The 18,991-nt window shown below is 43.9% G+C and overlaps 1 protein-coding gene and 1 long non-coding RNA gene across 3 annotated transcripts in view; one reads left to right on the plus strand and one right to left on the minus strand.

Moving 5' to 3' along the window:
• Positions 1-933: 933 nt before the first annotated feature.
• furinb (furin (paired basic amino acid cleaving enzyme) b) overlaps positions 934-18,991 on the minus strand; it is a 212,393-nt gene continuing 194,335 nt past the window's right edge. For both annotated transcript variants that reach the window (XM_029667831.1, XM_029667830.1), the window contains exons 11-15: positions 8,401-8,504; positions 7,998-8,295; positions 7,319-7,446; positions 3,008-3,136; positions 934-2,288 (exon numbers count right to left, since the gene is read on the minus strand). In XM_029667831.1, coding sequence (XP_029523691.1) covers positions 1,576-2,288; positions 3,008-3,136; positions 7,319-7,446; positions 7,998-8,295; positions 8,401-8,504 — 1,372 coding nt within the window. In that variant the 3' untranslated portion in view covers positions 934-1,575. The remainder of the gene's footprint in view (positions 2,289-3,007; positions 3,137-7,318; positions 7,447-7,997; positions 8,296-8,400; positions 8,505-18,991) is intronic.
• On the plus strand, positions 7,676-12,457 carry LOC135573367 (uncharacterized). The gene is made up of 2 exons (XR_010464700.1): positions 7,676-9,549; positions 10,772-12,457. It is a non-coding gene; the product is annotated as an uncharacterized LOC135573367 (long non-coding RNA).

Raw genomic sequence — 18,991 nt, forward strand, 5'->3', positions numbered from 1 at the left:
AATACCGTCACAGTTGAGAAGGTCAAATAGCTTTGGGTTAAGTGCTTTTTTAGAAAGATGGGAACACACATTACCGCAGGGTTGGTAATCCCTCTATAGCTAAACCAGTGTGCCAATATAATCAGGTGGCTTACTAATATAACCTGCCGTCCCTCCTCCCATTTGTTCTACGGGGTGTGTGTTTGCTGATTGATGCATGGGCTTTCTGCTTATGTCCAACAAACAACCACACTACTAGGACTTTTGCCTTTCAACTGCCTATATTGGTATTCAGTGCTATTGAGCTGTGGACAATATTTCTAAACTAAAGCTCAATAGTTATCAAAACCTTGAAGACTATTCCAAAAGAGTCTGTGCTGGATTTCTGATGTTTCTACACTTGCTTTTTCCATGACATAGACTGACCAGGTGAATCCAGGTGAAAGCTATGATCTGTTATTGATGCCACTAAATCCCCTTCAATCAGTGTAGATGAAGGGGAGGAGACAGGTTAAATAAAGATTTTTTTAAAACCTTGAGACAATGGAGACATGGATGGTGTATGTGTGCCATTCAGAGGGTGAATGGGCAAGACAAAATATTGAAGTGCCTTTGAACGGGGTGTGGCAGTATGTGCCAGGAGCACCAGTTTGTGCTAAGAACTGCAACGCTGCTGGGTTTTTCATGCTTAACAATTTCTGTGTGTATCAAGAATGGTCCACCACCCAAAAGTCATCCAGCCATCTTGAAACAACTGTGGAATGCATTGGAGTCAACATGGGCCAGCATCCCTGTGGAACAGTTTCGACACCTTGTAGAACTCAATATTAGGAAGGGTTCTTAATGTTTTGTACACTCAGTGTATAGTGGGGTTGTATTAGCTGCTGAAGTGCAGCAGCCCACGGATTATGGAGCAGAGTAGGAAGCTCTCAAAGAACAAGCAGTAGGAAAAAGTTTAATCAGAAGGTTTTTATCACAGAGAGAATCTAATTTACAAATCCAAACGTTCTCTTTCTCTCTCTGTTGTACATTAAATAAACCCTGCTGTGTTCTTCATCCACTCAGAAACTGTGTTGGGCGGCTATTTAGCTCTTGTGTACAAAGTCACTGTCACACATACACACACACGTATGCTGATACATACAGACATCTCTTCCCATGCCTGCTCATATTAGGACAGAGGCTCAGGGCCATGTGTATACCGCAACAAAAATAAGGTCAATGGGAAACATTAGCGAAAACTATGGCTCCCCAACTCAATTCAGAAACTGTAGTTTCCCTTTACCCTTGGGCCAGGGGAATAATCTTATTAAAGTCTTTAAAAGCAAAGGAAAAAAATATACAATAAAATATGGTACTTATAGAATTAAAACATTTTATGTTGATTAATGCTTGAGGGTGAATCAGTGGACCTGGAGGTGCTTGCTGGGCTGCCATCACATCCCTGGATCAGCATCTCTGTGTATCAGTCTCAGCAAGGGACGAGGCCTGAGCCAGACCCAAACCACAGACCCATGAGCTCTAGCAGAGGGAGGGGCCGGAGAGACCAACCCCTCTGAAGAGAGTTTCCCCCAGATGTAGGGGTCAGAGAGGGGGCTAGAGGGAGCTCTGTGTCCTGATAAAGGCTGTCCTCTCACTGTGGCAGTCTAGCTCCTCGCTGTCCGATTCAGAGCCCCCCAGTGTTACCTGGTCCTCGTCCCTCCACACAGTCGGGATCCCCTTATAAGACACCCTGCCCTGCCTTTCCCAGCCCAGCCCCAGGCCAAAGCCAATGCCCACACGGATGCCTCCCGAGGCCCCTCCCCCTGTCTCCACAGAGTGCAGTTTGGTCCTTCGGGCCCAGGGGGCGCCACCAGAGCGCAGCTGCAGCAGGAGGAAGACCCCGGCGAAGGCTGCCAAGATGAAGGCACAGCTGAGCAATGCAAGCAGGGTAATCAGAGGGGAGGACAGGCCCAGGTTAGGCCCTGGAGGCTCTCCCTCTCCCCCCTGCTCTGACCCCACTGGACTCTCCCCTGGTCCATTCCCCTCTCCCTGGAGGACTTGGCCGGTTGGGGACTTGCGCTGGACTTGGTTCTGGTGCAGGCAGGCGGTGAGGACCAGGTGACTGTGAGGGGGGCAGGAGAGGCAGTCGTTGGGCCCGGGGCCGGAGCAGGTGAGGCAGGCAGGGTGGCAGGGCAGGCAGGCCTGGACGGAGGACAAGTCCACCCAGTTGTCCAGGGACAGGTTGAGGAGCTGGGGGCCTGAGGTGAAGCCGGGGGGGCAGAGCTTCACACAACCCTGCAGGAACAGGGAGAAGCCTGGGCTGCACTCTGGATAGGGGGAGAAAAGGGAAGAGGGAAAGAGAAAGAGGAAGAGATGAGAGAGTGAAAAGCGAGATGATACACATACAAAGGGGGATGAGGTGCTGCTTTTCTGAGCAGTCAGTGGGGACAAATGCTCGTACATAGACCCCTACACAAAAAGGCAAAAACATGCCTGAAACCTTTTAACAATCCTGCCATATGCATGAGAAGCCCACATCCACATGCTGAGTATCACCAAGAGGCTTCTGACCCCATCTGCCTCCTCTCAGCCTCCCAAAACACAGCTGCTCTCCAACCCAACACCTCTCTCAATGTCATAGCCCTACTGCTGCCTGCCAGCCACTACTACATACCCTCTCTGCTTTTCTAGTGACACCACATATGTTGTTTTCTCACATATTTAGGGTGATGCATATTCATAGCTGGCGTACAAGAATCACAACATCACGATAAGCGACACATTTAACTTTCAAATGGGTTTGGTTTGGCATTAAATGTGTATTCATGGTTTTGCGCAGCCCTCGAACTAGACACTCTGAATATATTATGACCTGAGCTAGATAACTTCATAACTAGGTCAAGTAAGTGAATACTGTCCATAGCAATGAGCAAGGAACTCAACATGTCCCATCCTCAGTACCAGCAGTTACCTATGGAGGGCGATGTCTCAATGTGTAAAGAGAGTAGGAATCTTCGTGCTAGCTAGCTGTCTCAGTGTGTCTCACCTATGCAGATCTGCTGGGCGTCGAAGGTCTTGCAGCTGTTGTTGGACGGCCGGGGGAAGTCAGGAGACAAGGGGTTAATGGAGCTGGAGCCCGTACCGTACAGGATCAGAGTAAACTGACTCAACACACCTGAGAGAGGGGGAGGAGAGAAAGGAGGGATGAGAGAGGACAGGAAGAGAGAGAGAGAGTGAACACATTTCAAACTCAAGAGAGAGGAGAAAGAAGAACAGAGAGAATGAACAATTCAATACCATCAAGAGGACAGAGGTAGACTGGGTGAGTGTCAGAGAGATAGTAATATAATGATGAGGAGAAGGAAGAGGGAAGAGGTAGGTGAGCTGACTGACAAACAAAGGGAGAGAACGAAGGCTGACTAAGAACATCTGAGAGAGAGAGAGAGAGAGAGAGAGAGAGAGAACTGCACACCCTAATTGAAAACAAACAAACCAGAAAAAAGGCAGTCTTCTCATGCTTTGTTAATTTCAAAACCGTTTTTGACTCAATTTGGCACGAGGGTCTGCTATACAAATTGATGGAAAGCGGTGTTGGGGGGAAACATACAACATTATAAAATCCATGTACACAAACAACAAGTGTGCAGTTAAGATTGGCAAAAAAACACACATTTCTTTCCCAAGGGCTGTGGGGTAAGACAGGGATGCACCCCCACCCTCTTCAACATATACAGTGCATTCGGAAAGTATTCAGACCCGTTCCATTTTTCCACATTTTGCTACGTTACAGCCTCATTCTAAAATGGATTAAATAAAACACATCCTCAATCTACACACACTACCCCATAATGACAAAATGAAAACAGAAATGCCTTACTTACATAATTATTCAGACCATTTGCTATGAGACTCGAAATTGAGCTCAGGTGCATCCTGTTTCCATGAATTATTCTTGAGATGTTTCTACAACTTGATTGGAGTCCACCTGTGGTAAATTAAATTGATTGGACATGATTTGGAAAGGCACACATCAGTCTATATAAGGTCCCACAGTTGACAGTGCATGTCAGAGCAAAAACCAAACCATGAGGGGGCTCGCGAGTGGCAGATTTGTCTAAGGCACTGCATCTCAGTGCTAGTGGCGTCACTACAGACCCTGGTTCGGTTCCAGGCTGTATTACAACCGGCCAAGGTTGGGAGTCCTATAGGGCAGTGCACAACTGTCCCAGCGTCGTTTGGGTTAGCGTTCGGCCGGGGTAGGCCATCATTGTAAATAAAAAAATTCTCTTAACTGACTTGCCTAGTTAAATAAAACAAATAAAAATTAAATGAAGTCGAAGGAATTGTCCATAGAGCTCTGAGGCAGGATTGTGTTGAGGCACAGACCTGGGTAAGGGTACAAAACAATGTGGGCAGCATTGAAGGTCCCCAAGAACACAGTGGCCTCCATCATTGTTAAATGGAAGAAGTTTGGAACCACCTGAGTAATCGGGGGAGAAGGTCCTTGGTCAGGGAGGTGACCAAGAATCCGATGGCCACTCTGACAGAGCTCCAGTTCCTCTGTGGAGATGGGAGAAACTTCCAGAAGGACAACCATCTATGCAGCAGTCCACCAATCAGGCCTTTATTTGGGCTCCCGAGTGGTGCGGGAGTCTAAGGCACTGCATCTCAGTGCTACAGGTGTCACTACAGACCCTGGTTCGATCCTGGGCTGTATCAGGAGTCCCATAGGGCGGCGCACAATTGACCCAGCATAGTCCGGGTTAGGGGATGATTTGGCCGGGGTAGGCCGTCATTGTAAAATAAGAATTTGTTCTTAACTGACTTGCCTATTTAAATAAATACAATTATGGTAGAGCGACAGCCTGTTTGGAGTTTGCCAAAAGGCACCTAAAGGACTCTCAGACCATGAGAAACAAGATTCTCTAGTCTGATGACACCAAGATTGAAATCTTTGGCCTGATTGCCAAGTGTCACGTCTGGAGGAAACCTGGCACCATCTCTACAGTGAAGCATGGTGGTGGCAGCCTCATGCTGTGGGGATGTTTTTCAGTGGCAGGGACTGGGAGACTAGTCAGGATTGAGGGAAAGTTGAACGGAGAAAAGTACAGAGAGATCCTTGATGAAAACCTGCTCCAGAGCGCTCAGGACCTCAGACTGAGGTGAAGGTTCACCTTCCAACAGGACAATGACCCTAAGCACAAAGCCAAGACAACACAGGAGTGGCCTCGGTACAAGTCCCTGAATGTCCTTGAGTTGCCCAGCCAGAGCTGGGCAACCCGATCCAGCATCTCTGGAGAGACCTGAAAATAGCTGTGCAGCGACGCTCCACGTCCAACCTGACAGAGCTTGAGAGGATCTGCAGAGAAGAATGGGAGAAACTCCTGAAATACAGGTGTGCCAAGCTTGTAGCATCATTCCGAAGAAGACTCGAGGCTGTAATCACTGCCAAAGGTGCTTCAACAAAGTACTGAGTAAAGGGTCTGAATACTTATGTAAATGTAATATTTCAGTTTTTATTTTATTTATACATTTACAAAAAACAGCTTTTGCTTTGTCATTATGGGGTATTGTGTGTAGATTGATAAGGCTGTAACGTAACAAAATGTGGGAAAAGTTAAGGGGTCTGAATACTTTCCGAATGCACTGTAAATCTCAGTAAGACAAAAAATAATGGTGTTCCAAAAAAGGTCCAGTTGCCAGGATCGCAAATACAAATTTCATCTAGACACCGTTGCACTAGAGCACACAAAAAAAATACATACCTCAGCCTAAACATCAGCGCCACAGGTAATTTCCACAAAGCTCTGAACTATCTGAGAGACAAGGCAAGAAGGGTCTTCTACGCCATCAAAAGGAACATCAAATTCGACATACCAATTCGGATCTGGCTAAAAATACTTGAATCAATTTTAGAACCCATTGAATTGTTAGATACTACTGCACTGTTGGAGCTAGGAACACAAGCATTCCACCACTCCCACAATAACATCTGCTAAATATGTGTGTGACCAATACAATTTGATTTGATTTGATTAACACTTTGTGGTTATGAGGTCTGGGGTCCGCTCACCAACCAAGAATTCACAAAATGGGACAAACACCAAATTGAGACTCTGCATACAGAATTCTGCAAAAATATCCTCCCTGTACAACGTAAAACACCAAATAATGCATGCAGAGCAGAATTAGGCCGATACCCGCTAATTATCAAAATTCAGAAAAGAGCTGTTGAAATCTGAAACACCTAAAAGGAAGCGATTCCCAAACCTTACATAACAAAGCCATCACCTACAGAGAGATGAACCTGGAGAAGAGTTCCCATACGCAAGCTGGTTCTGGGGCTCTGTTCACAAACACAAACAGACGCCACAGAGTCCCAGGATAGCAACACAATTAGACCCAACCAAATCATGAGAAAACAAAAATATAATTACTTGACGCATTAGAAAGAATAAACCAAATAACTGAGCAAACTAGAATGCTATTTGGCCCTAAACAGAGAGTACACAGTAGAAGCTTACCTGACCACTGTGACATACCCAAAATTAAGGAAAGCTTTGAACATATACAGACTCAGTGAGCATAGCCTTGCTATTAAGAGAGGCCGCCAAAGGCAGACCTGGCTCTCAAGAGAAGACAGGCTATGTGCACACTGCCCACAAAATATGGTGGAAACTGAGCAGAACTTCCTAACCTCCTGTCAAATGTTAGAGACACACATTTCCCTCAGATTAGACAGACCCACAAAGAATTCGAAAACAAATCCTATTTTGATAAAATCCCATATCTATCCCATATCTATTGGTGAAATACTTCTTGTTGCAACAAGGCAACCAGTGAAGAACAAACACCATTGTAAATACAACCCATATTTATGTTGATTTATTTTCCCCTTTGTACTTTAACTTGAACTATTTGTACATTGTTACAACACTGTATATAGCCACAATATGACATTTGAAATGTCTCTATTCCTTTGGAACTTTTGTGAGTGTAATGTTTACTGTTCATTTTCTATTTCACTTTTTTCTATTTCACTCTATTTCACTTTTGTTTATTATCTATTTCACTTACACAATGTAAACACTTGCCAATAAAGCCCCTTTGAATTGAGAGAGAGAGAGAGAGAGAAAAGGCGAGTGAAGTGATATAGTGTGGACAGGAATAGGGACGAAGGGGAGGTGGAGGGAGTAGAGAGAAGCACTCATCTTATTTCCCCTGCTACACTGAGACTGCAACAAACAACATCAGAGGAGACCTTCTGGAGTGAGGAGGAGGGAAAGGAGAAAGAATAGAGGAGCACAGAGCCTCTGGTGTATATGAGGGGTATGAAGGTACACAGATGTCCTGTTACCATAGTCGTGCCCTTGTTCTGAGACGTTCTCTATCTCCAGGGTCCACTCCCCTCGAGGGTCCTCATCCCACGAGTGGGTGGTCATGAAGGCCCAGTCATTAAATCCCTCGGATGAGTAGTCTTTAGGCCTAAAAAGAGGGCAAGAGAGAGAGAGGGGGAGATAGAAAGAGACATAGGGAGGGAGAGCGAGAGGGAGGGAGAGCGAGGGGTAGAGAGAGAGAGAGAAAGAGAGACATCGGGAGAGAGTGCGAGGAGGAGAGTGAAAGGGGGAGAGAAAGAGGAGGGGATAGAAAGAGAGACAGGAGAAAGAGAGAGAGTGGGAGGGAGAGGGGGGAGACAAGGATAGAGGGGGAGAGAGAAAGAGAGAGAAACATAGAGACAGAGAGACAAAAACAGAGAGAGAGAAACAGAGAGTAGTTAGGGTTCACAGCCGAAAACATTAATCTCATAGCAACCGCCCTGAACAGTGCAGGGCTCTTCAAGAACAATACCTCCCAGACCGGCTGTCAAAAATACACAGCACTTCAAGCGAACAGAGATGAAAAACAACAAGCACTGCATGTGTTTTTCTGTGAACGTCTGTTTACCTGGGGGATTGTGTATCTAGCGGACTGATACTGTATGAGGTTGATGACGTTTCCTTTGTATTTCTACAGTAGATGTGTGCGTGTGAGAGTACCTGGGTGCCAGCAGGGTAGAGCGTGTCCCTAGGGGGCTGATGAGGTGTATAGCCAGGTTTCCTCTGTGGTTGTAGGAGAGAGTGAGGCGGGCCTGGACGTGCTCCAGAGAGCTGACATACTCTGGTTTGCCCCAGCAGGCGTCCAATGTCTTACTGAACAGCAGCCGGCTGCTTATATCCCTAGGCTCTGAGAGCATGGTGAGAACACACTGGTGCTGTGGGCCCACACTTGTCCAGTTCTGAGCCAGAGCCACCATGGCCCCCGCATCCAGCAGACCATACCCATACGAATGACTCACTGAGAAACAGAAAAAGCATGAGAGAAGTTATGAAGAGTCAAGTGAGTCCATTTATCATGTTGTTCAGTTATCCAAGGCATGTCCAATGAGAGCTTCCCTGTTACCTCTGCGGCCCACTCCATTGGTACTCCAGTCGTCCGTGCTGAGGTGGGCGGGGTGAGAGGTTCTCACCACCAGGTGCTGCATGTCCCTCCACGTCAGGTTCATACTATACAGAGAGAGACGAAGATATATGTATTCTTATGTTAGAGATATTCTAATCAAAGAGAGGAGAGCTTAACAGAGATATTCTAGTGAGTGAGATATCCCTCCATATCAGGTTCATTCTACAGGCAGATAAGAAAGATAAAGACATACAATACAAAAAAAGATGCATAAATCACCACTAGAGGCCTGAGGGATATATCAGGGACATGTCGGTCCCACAGCTGTGAAATGGAAGTGGTCCATAATGTTTTAATAGCAGTGTCCAGTAACAGCACCGTTATAAAGGTAGCCATAAACACTGGTGTTTAATGGTGAGAAAACACAGTAAAACCTCATAGTAGGATAACAGGGTACTGTACAGCAAGCTGAGCTGAAATATTTCCCTCAGTGGTACCGCTCTTTTGAGCGGCTGTTTTCAACTGTCTTCGTAATTTCGGGGCAGATCACGTGGTCAGGCCAGCTGTGTGAACTTGGCGCTACCCACAGTGGAGCACCAGTAAAGCAGTCAGTAATGACAACTAGCCTTCATGTAGCTCCTAATGATTTTGTTCTTGGGACAGGTCACATTGCACTAAGTACAAGGGTCATATTAAATCTCTCCAGCTGATTTAGCGGAGGTAGGTAGGTAGAGCAGAGTGGACTAGACGTTAATGGAGCATATGCCTTTGTAGTGAGCAGAGAAAATGAGGACTGCGGGCAAAGATAATCAAACCATGAATCACATGGGTTTACTGCTCACCTCGCTGCTCGCCGCCGTGCACCGGGCCAAGACAAAAATAGAAGCAATAGAACCACTCCGCAGCGTGACAGCAGTAGAGGCAGCAGCAGACTCTCACCTCAACAACCTTCCACATCCACACACTCCCTCCATCAGCATTCACGTCTCACACTCTCATGTGTTATTAATAGACATGAAACTCCATCCAATCAATGCCACCTCGCTGGAAAAACAGTGCCGTCCCTATTAAATGATTCCATCTACATGAATTCCATCTCCTGAGGAAATACAAGCTGCCCTGCTTTGCTCTCTCTGGGGAAATGCTGAGGTGATCTACACTTTGGATAATTATTGGGTTTGGACTGTCATTGTCTGTATATTGAAGCAAACTTGCCTTCACAATGCCCTTCACTGTTGCTGCAGTGGATGGAGGATTGGCAATGCCTACCAGTATATGTTTGTACTGTATGTGTGTATGTGCAATGCTTGAGTTGGACTGAAATAGGTGCCAGTACCCGTTTTGAGTACCGGTACTGTTTATATTTTTAGGCGCAGGAGCTCCACAATACTTGTGAGGTAATATTCTCTAAGAGGAACAGAAGCTCAAGCAGTAGAGCATTTAGGTGTCGGTACTCAGCTCTGGTGTGCTCCTGCCCAAGTCAAGCACTGTGTATGTGTGTATGTGTGTGGGTGGAGGGGTGGTGGTGGAGTGTGTTTGACAGTGGCTGTATCTCAAAAGGTTCCAAAAGGGTTCTTTGTGGAGGGATAGTTTTTTACCAAGAACCGTTTTTATCTGAAGAAGCCTTTTAAGAAGACGAGGGATCTTGTAAAGGCAAAGTGTTCTACCTAGAACCTTTAACATCATATTATACAATGGGTGGGTCTAATCCTGAATGCTGATTGGTTAGAACTGCATTCCAGCCCGTGTATATTGCACAAGTTACCACCAGCTAAATCTATGACGTTAAAAAGCCTATTTACTCTGTTCCATCTGACTACGCAATCCACTGTCTCATCAGCCCAGCCAAGCAATTTATAAACTAGATCTCCACTATAAAAGCATCTAGACATTATCTCACATTTCATTTAGACTAACATTTAGTTTTCAACAGTGGAGATTTGTATAAACCTTGCTGTCTGTCTCGCCTGACATTTGCAACATTTGTGGTCATCCTGTCTGGGTTGGCGCCCCCCCTTGGGTTGTGCCATGGCGGAGATCTTTGTGGCCTATACTCAGCCTTGTCTCAGGATGGTAAGTTGGTGGTTGAAGATATCCCTCTAGTGGTGTGGGGGCTGTGCTTTGGCAAAGTGGGTGGGGTTTATCCTTCCTGTTTGGCCCTGTCCGGGGGTGTCCTCGGATGGGGCCACAGTGTCTCCTGACCCCTCCTGTCTCAGCCTCCAGTATTTATGCTGCAGTAGTTTATGAGTCGGGGGGCTAGGGTCAGTTTGTTATATCTGGAGGACTTCTCCTGTCCTATTCGGTGTCCTGTGTGAATCTAAGTGTGCGTTCTCTAATTCTCTCCTTCTCTCTTTCTTTCTCTCTCTCGGAGGACCTGAGCCCTAGGACCATGCCCCAGGACTACCTGACATGATGACTCCTTGCTGTCCCCAGTCCACCTGGTCGTGCTGCTGCTCCAGTTTCAACTGACCTGAGCCCTAGGACCATGCCCCAGGACTACCTGACATGATGACTCCTTGCTGTCCCCAGTCCACCTGGCCGTGCTGCTGCTCCAGTTTCAACTGACCTGAGCCCTAGGACCATGCCCCAGGACTACCTGACATGATGACTCCTTGCTGTCCCCAGTCCACCTGGCCGTGCTGCTGCTCCAGTTTCAACTGTTCTGCCTTATTATTATTCGACCATGCTGGTCATTTATGAACATTTCAACATCTTGGCCATGTTCTGTTATAATCTCCACCCGGCACAGCCAGAAGAGGACTGGCCACCCCACATAGCCTGGTTCCGCTCTAGGTTTCTTCCTAGGTTTTGGCCTTTCTAGGGAGTTTTTCCTAGCCACTGCTTCTACATCTGCATTGCTTGCTGTTTGGGGTTTTAGGCTGGGTTTCTGTACAGCACTTTGAGATATCAGCTGATGTACGAAGGGCTATATAAATCCATTTGATTTGATTTGATTCAATATTCACTTTCGATCTCCATCTGTCCCATAGTAACGAATGTGTCGGGACGAGACGTACAGACAGGCATCATTTCTCATTCAGTCTAAATCATAAATCAGCTGGCATAATTTTTATGGATATATACAAAGAAATGTTAATTGAAAAAAGGTCAAACGAAATGAAGTGCAGCTAGTTTGCAGTTTTTCCAGCTTCAGTTTAAAGTGATTGTGTTGGCTGTGTTGTTGGCTAGTGCCTCTGAACAACAGTGTTCGGACGAGTGAGCACATTTTCTATGCCAGGTGAAATTGCGCCTCATTAGCTCATTGTTATGAATGCATCCAAATAAATGTTACTAGAAAACAGCTTAAACAAATGCAAATGCAGCTACTTTGCTGTTATTCTGTCTGTAAGTTAGCCATAGTTGGCTAGATAGCAAGCAAGGGATAAGAACGTTGCCAGCCAGTATGGCAATGGAACACTTAGAATTAATGACTGGGTCGCATCCATAGATACATAACAAAAATACTGAACGATTGGGTCTCCTTTTTAGCAACCGAACCGATAGAACAAATGTCCAGCCGGCTTCGGTAGCAAACCTAGATTTGTGACGTGGCTATATCTTGTGGAAGGATGAAATAGTATTAATAAATTAATCAAAATAACCTTTTTTTCTGAACATAATTTGAATATGTTGGTAACCTGTTGTATAAAAGTGATAATGCCGGTGTTTAGAGAATATATTGGCACGGTTTGCCTAACAACAGCCGTGCCAATATATCCTCCAAACACCGGCTACTTCGACTACCCAAACTACACATCATTGCATTACTTTCGACTTCTAGAAAGTGTTTTACTCAATTATTTTCATCAATGTTGAGCTCACTTGTGATGTGATGAATTATAAATAGTAATTGCTATTAGCTCATTCATATTGTGATTTCTGTCTGCCGAGAGTTATGTAAATATGACCGCTTGTGTTACTTCAATATTTCCTCAGTTAGTGCCAGGACTAATCTATCTTACATTTTCCGGTTTGGATGATTGTGTATGCTGTTGCTACTTCTGTGAATGTCTGAACATTTGAATCCAAAAATAAACTTGTCACATTCAGGACATAACTTTGTACGGACTGTGTTTGTGCAAAATGTTTCTGTGAAAAAACAGTGTGGCTAGCTCAAATGCTGACTGTTTCGTCAATTGAAACTGGACATTAATCAAACCGGTTTGAGCATACGCTGCAGGGACCACTGTAGAATGATCACACCCGTTTTTTGGTATGTGTGAAAAGGTTAAGAACAGTATCTTGCAGGATAGTTGGAATTGTAAGAGAGAGGATGGGCTGGACATGCCGAGAGATGAGTTCGGATTGGTCTGCCATGTAGCATGCCTCTGCAATGTTGACTGAGTTTTGAAATCAGTGGAATGCCCGGTGGAAACAGTATGATTGCTAAGGAGATGGAGAAAATTCTGGAGTTTGCAAATTTGCGGAGGGAGTCGAAAAGAGAACACACAGAAGGCTTTGTATAAAACACCTGTCTCTGGATTACATCTTCAAACTAAGGGCAACCATGACATCCGTGACAGAGAGGGAGAAGCGATGTATTCGGGTAAGAGAGTCTAGCTAGCCACATTTTCAGATACTACATGTTCGAATTGGGTCAGAAAGTCATTTTCATTGCAAGTTAAAGCGTACTGTTAGCTAGCTAGCTAACATTAGTTGGCTGGCTCGCCAGCTAATGTTACGTGTATGATCTGTGTAGTAATATTATTTTGTATCTCAAAAAGCAATTTGCATTGCTAGTTATAGCCTAATGTTAGCTAGCTAGCTAACATTGAACCTAGTTGGTGAACATCAGTTATCTGCAGATTCATGCATGGTAGTAACATATTAGTTGGGATTATGGTTCACTGTTTAGCTAGCTACACATCTAAATAAAAGACTCCATTATGCAAGTAACCGTAATCTGTACCGTTTACACTTTCGGTATCCTGTACATGTGACAAATAAACATTGATTTTATTTTATATAGTGTGTGTTTACCAGAGACGGTAATGTGAATAATAACATGACCTGCACTAAAATCAAATTAGGATATAACGTTAGGCCAACGAGACAGTGCCCAAGTTCTAAAATTCTCAGGTAAAAGGCCCTGCTTTTATTTTGTCACACTCACAACCAACCGTGGGCTATTTTCTATAATTAGCTTGCCATTAAATTGTAAATAATGATCTTATTGTGAGTATATTTTCCCGTAATAATAATCCTGTTGGGGCTCGGCGTTCCCACGTTCAGCTGGAATGTGGCGCATGAAACGCAAAAAATATTCTTAAAAATATTTAACCTCCACACATTAACAAGTCCAATAGCTCAAATGAAAGATAAACACCTTGTTTATCTACCCAGCAAGTCAGATTTCTAAAATGTTTTACGGCGAAAACATAGCACATATTTATGTCAACCCACCACCGAATACACAGCTAATTTGCATAGCCAAGTTGAACAAAATATGCAATCAACAAACGCAGGATTAAAAGAAAAATAATTTCACTAACCTTTTGAAATCTTCATCAGATGACAGTAATATAACATGTTACACAGTACATTTATGTTTTTTTCAATAATATGCTATATATATCCATAAATCTCTGTTTACAATGACGCATCGTTCAAAAAATGCTACTCAAATGTCCTGAGAAATGACGATAGCTCCGTCAGCTAACAAGGAATACACATCATAAACTTTGACTAAATATGCATGTTTTACATATATATAGGAAGATACACTTCTTCTAAATGCAATCGCTGTGTTACATTTATTTTTAACGTTACAGATTTCGTTCACTAGTCTATAATATGAGTCGGCGCTCAGAAAGTAGCATTATGGCTCCTCTATCTTGGAGTCCACAGAAACCCAAATTTACCACATAAATATTCCCTTACCTTTGCTGTTCTTCCATCAGAAGACCTGGAAGGGATTATACGTACCAAAAACAGCGTTTAGTTTTGAAGTCTGTGTCTTTCGGTTATCAAACACGACATATTTCGGTTGAAATGCAGCCAAAAGTCAAGTGGATGCGCACCAAAACGTCGAAATTACATATTATATGTCGACTAAACTTGTCAAACTATGTTCAGAATCAAGCTTTAGCATGTTATAAAGGTGCATAGCAATCCTGAGGACGAACAGAAACACACGCATCGTTTAATCGATCTTGGAAAAAATACATCACCCGAGCAGAGCGCGCATGAGAGTAACCTGTTTTTTCGCGTGACCGAAAGGTTTGGGCCCGCCAAAACTCTCGTGAGCGCGCAATTCTCACAATGAGAAGCCCCATTGGAAGCAGACATCGCGCTGAAGACATAGAGACTGTTCCCAGGTCTGTAGGTGCTTGGGAAGGGTGGGGGCGATGACGTCAAAGTTGGGCCAACTTTTATGATGACAAGAGAGAGTTTGGGAGAATGACTGCCCTGAGAGTTCTGCTTTACATACAGACATAATTTAAACGGTTTTAGAAGCTTTAGAGTGTTTTCTATTCAATAATATTTTTATATGCATATATTAGCAATTTTTGACCCCAAAAAATTCTGTTTACTATGGGCACGCAATTCCTCCAAAGGGGGCAGTAAACAGCCCTATCTTTAACAGGTTTGATGTCAGCTATGATATGGTCATTATTTGAACTGGCTAGCCAGCTAACTTAACATTAGCTAGCTAGCTAACAAGCTAGAAATGGACCTAAACATTGTTTAGAAGGTTGCTTTAAGTTGCCTGGTTTGCTAGATTGACATATCCTACATTCGTTTTTAAACAAACCACCAGGCTGCTGATGTCACGCATCCTGTCGTTTTTGTGTTTATCATTTTTCATAACGACAACAACAAGTTTGATGTCAGACGGCAATAGAATGTTCATGATGTCACTTCAACAACTGTCTACAGACATGTCGATATACGTAGTATAAACCAGCCTTTAGTCTTGAAATCTTTGGTTGTTTAGCACATGGCTTCACATGTGAATCCTTAAAGAAATGGGTGGGGCTAAGGCTTAAGAGGGTGTGAATGCTGAATGGGTGCAGACAAAGAAGAGCTCTCCAGTAGGTGTACCAAAAATTCAAGGGCCATTTTCTCAAAAGTAGGGTTACAAGTGTATTAGCTTTCAAAGCAGAATTACTTTCCCATTGTTCCTCGGCTGTAGTGTATGACATACCGTTTTCTAGCTCTGAGTCTCTACTTTTATCCAATGTAAAAAACACCATTTAAAATCTTGCTACATAGGACCGAATCCAGGTAACATTTACATCAAAAGGTGCAAAGTTATGGGCAAAGACACAAAACATCAATTTACATTTTTATATTTTAGTCATTTAGCAGACACTCTTATCCAAAGCGACTTACAGTTAGGGCATTCATCTTAAGATAGCTAGGTGGGACAAACACATATCACAGGCATAATAACTACATAGAAAGTAGAGGATTATTTAAGACACTGTTTGAAGAGGTAGGGTTTCAAATGTTTTCATAAGATGGGCAGGGACTCTGCTGTTCTAGATTCAGCAGGAAGCTGGTTCCACCATTGGGGTGCCAGGAAAAAGAAGTTCTTGGACTGGGCTGAGCGGGAGCTGCCCTCCTGTAGTGGTGGGAGGGCCAAGAAACCTGAGATGGTGGACTGCTCGGGTTGGGGTGTAGGGTTTGATCATAGCCTGAAGGTAGGGAGGGGCAAGTCCTCTTGCTGCTCCGTAGGCAAGTACCATGGTCTTGTGGTGGATGCAAGCTTCGACTGGAATCCAGTGGAGTGTGCGGAGGAGCGGGGTGACATGAGAGAACTTGGGAAAGTTGAAAACCAGGCAGGCTGCAGCGTTCTGGATAAGTTGCAGGGGTTTGATGGCACAAGCGGGGAGCCCAGCGAACAGCTGGTTGCAGTAATCTAAACAGGAGAGGACAAGTGCCTGGGTTAGGACTTGCGCCTCTTCCTGTGTGCGGTAAGGTTGTACTCTACTGATGTTGTATAGCAAGAACCTGCATTAGCAAGTCACTACTTTGATGTTTGCAGGTTCACGCCAAGGTTCTTTGCACTCTGGGAGGGTGAAATATTTTTCTTGATTAAATAACATGGAAAACAATCACTTACAAACCACTTATTGTAAATGTACATTACCGCATTGTACATAGGCTGGTCATCTAGGTTTGTACCTGTAGACTTTTCATCACCAAGAAGAAAAGCAATGCGCAATACAGTAATTGAGTACATTGAGATATCAAGTGGTTTGTGATGATGTGGTTCAGTTGGTAGAGCATTGTGTTTGCAATGCTAGGGTTGTGGGTTCAATTCCCTTGGGTGACCAGTATGAACATGTATGCACTCACTACTGTAAGTGGCTCTGGATAAGAGTGCTACTAAAATGGAAAAGGAATGAATAGACCATCTCAGTTTTAACAAAGAAATAAGTGGCATTTACAAAGTATTTCAAGAAACTGGAAAACATATCAAGCAAGTGTTTATATTCCACAAGTATTATCTGATAAACTGTTTTGTACAGATAATTATCAGACTGAATGGACAATAGTTGGTAAACACTTAAATGAATTTAGTTGAAACATTTTCACAAAAGTAGTGTATTGGCCCCCACGCCCAATCTTCTTCCCGTGGCTATGGATATTAGCCTGTCATAGAAATATTTGTTTCGGTCTTTATTCCACAAATAAAGCACCAATATTATAAACATAGACTGAACAAATACATCTCCTCATCAAATGTTAACTAGTTCACCTAGTTAACGTTAGCTGGATAGCTAGCCGGCAATGTAGTTAGGCTCTATCTAGCCAGCAAGGTAGTTAGACTAGCCAGCCATCTGTGCTACTTAATGTGTGAGCACTGGACTTCCTTTATACAAAAATATCACCCTTTGTCTCGGCCTATTATGTTTGTGGTCTTATTTAGTTTGCAATCAAAATATGCAATCTGCAAAAAACAAGACAGTTGGCGCAGATCTGTCATTCAAGGCCATTTGCTTGCACACATGGGAAAATCAAAAGAAATCAGCCAAGATCTCAGAACAAAACTGTAGACCTCCACAAGTCCGGTTCATCCTTGGGAGCAATTGCCAAATGCCTGAAGGTACCACGTTCATCTGTACAAACAACAGTACGCAAGTATAAACACCATGGGTGTCACGTTCTGACCATAGTTCTTGTGTGTTTTTCTTGTTTTAGTGTTGGTCAGGACGTGAGCTGGGTGGGCATTCTATGTTGTGTGTCTAGTTTGTCTGTTTTTGTGGTTGGCCTGATATGGTTCTCAATTAGAGGCAGGTGTTAGTCATTGTCTCTGATTGGGAACCATATTTAGGTAGCTTGTTTTGTGTTGGCGTTTGTGGGTGATTATTTCCGTGTCTGTGTTTGTTTCACCACACAGGACTGTTTCGGTTTTCACATTTATTGTTTTGTATATTTGTAGTGTTCTCGGTATTCATCTTTATTAAAGATGTTTAACACTCACCACCCTGCGCTTTGGTCCTCTCCTTCCCAGGAAGAAAGCCGTTACAATGGGACCATACAGCCGCCATACCGCTCAGGATGCAGACGCATTCTGTTTCCTAGAGATGACCGTACTTTGGTGCGAAAAGTGCAAATCAATCCCAGAACAACAGCAAAGAACCTTGTGAAGATGCTGGAGGAAACAGGTACAAAATATCTGTATCCACAGTAAAACGAGTCCTATATCGACATAACCTGAAACCAATAACCACTCAGCAAGGAAGAAGCCACTGCTCCAAAACCGCCATAAAAAAGCCAGACTACGGTTTGCAACTGCACATGGGGACAAAGATCATACTTTTTGATGAAACAAAAATAGAACTGTTTGGCCATAATGACCATCGTTATGTTTGGAGGAAAAAGGGGGAGGCTTGCAAGCCGAAGAACACCATCCCAACTGTGAAGCAAGGGGGTGGCAGAATCATGTTGTGGGGGTGCTTTGCTGCAAGAGGGACTGGTGCATTTCACAAAATAGATGGTGTCATGAGGGAGGACAATTATGTGGATATATTGAAGCAACATCTCAAGACATCAGTCAGGAAGTTAAAGCTTGGTCACAAATGGGTCTTCCAAATGGACATTGACCCCAAGCATACTTCCAAAGTTGTGGCAAAATGGCCTAAGGACAACAAAGTCAAGGTATTGGAGTGGCCATCACAAAGCCCTGACAAAGCCCTGACCTCAATCATATAGAAAATGTGTGGGCAGAACTGAAAAAGCATGTGCGAGCAAGGAGGCCTACAAACCTGACTCAGTTACACCAGCTCTGTCAGGAAGAATGGGCCAAAATTCACCCAACTTATTGTGGGAAGCTTGTCGAAGGCTACCCAAAACATTTGACCCAAGTTAAACAATTTAAAGGCAATGCTACCAAATACTAATTGAGTGTATGTAAACTTCTGACCCACTGGGAATGTGATGAAAGAAATAAAAGCTTAAATAAATCCTTCTCTACCATTATTCTGACATTTCACATTCTTAAAATAAAGTGGTGATCCTAACTGACCTAAGACAGGGAATTTCTACTAGGATTAATGTCAGGAATTGTGAAAAACTGAGTTTAAATGTATTTGGCTAAGGTGTATGTAAACTTCCGACTTCAACTGTAGCTAACTAAACT

Source organism: Oncorhynchus nerka, linkage group LG9a (assembly GCF_034236695.1).
Source record: "Oncorhynchus nerka isolate Pitt River linkage group LG9a, Oner_Uvic_2.0, whole genome shotgun sequence".
Taxonomy (NCBI): Eukaryota; Metazoa; Chordata; class Actinopteri; order Salmoniformes; family Salmonidae; genus Oncorhynchus; species Oncorhynchus nerka.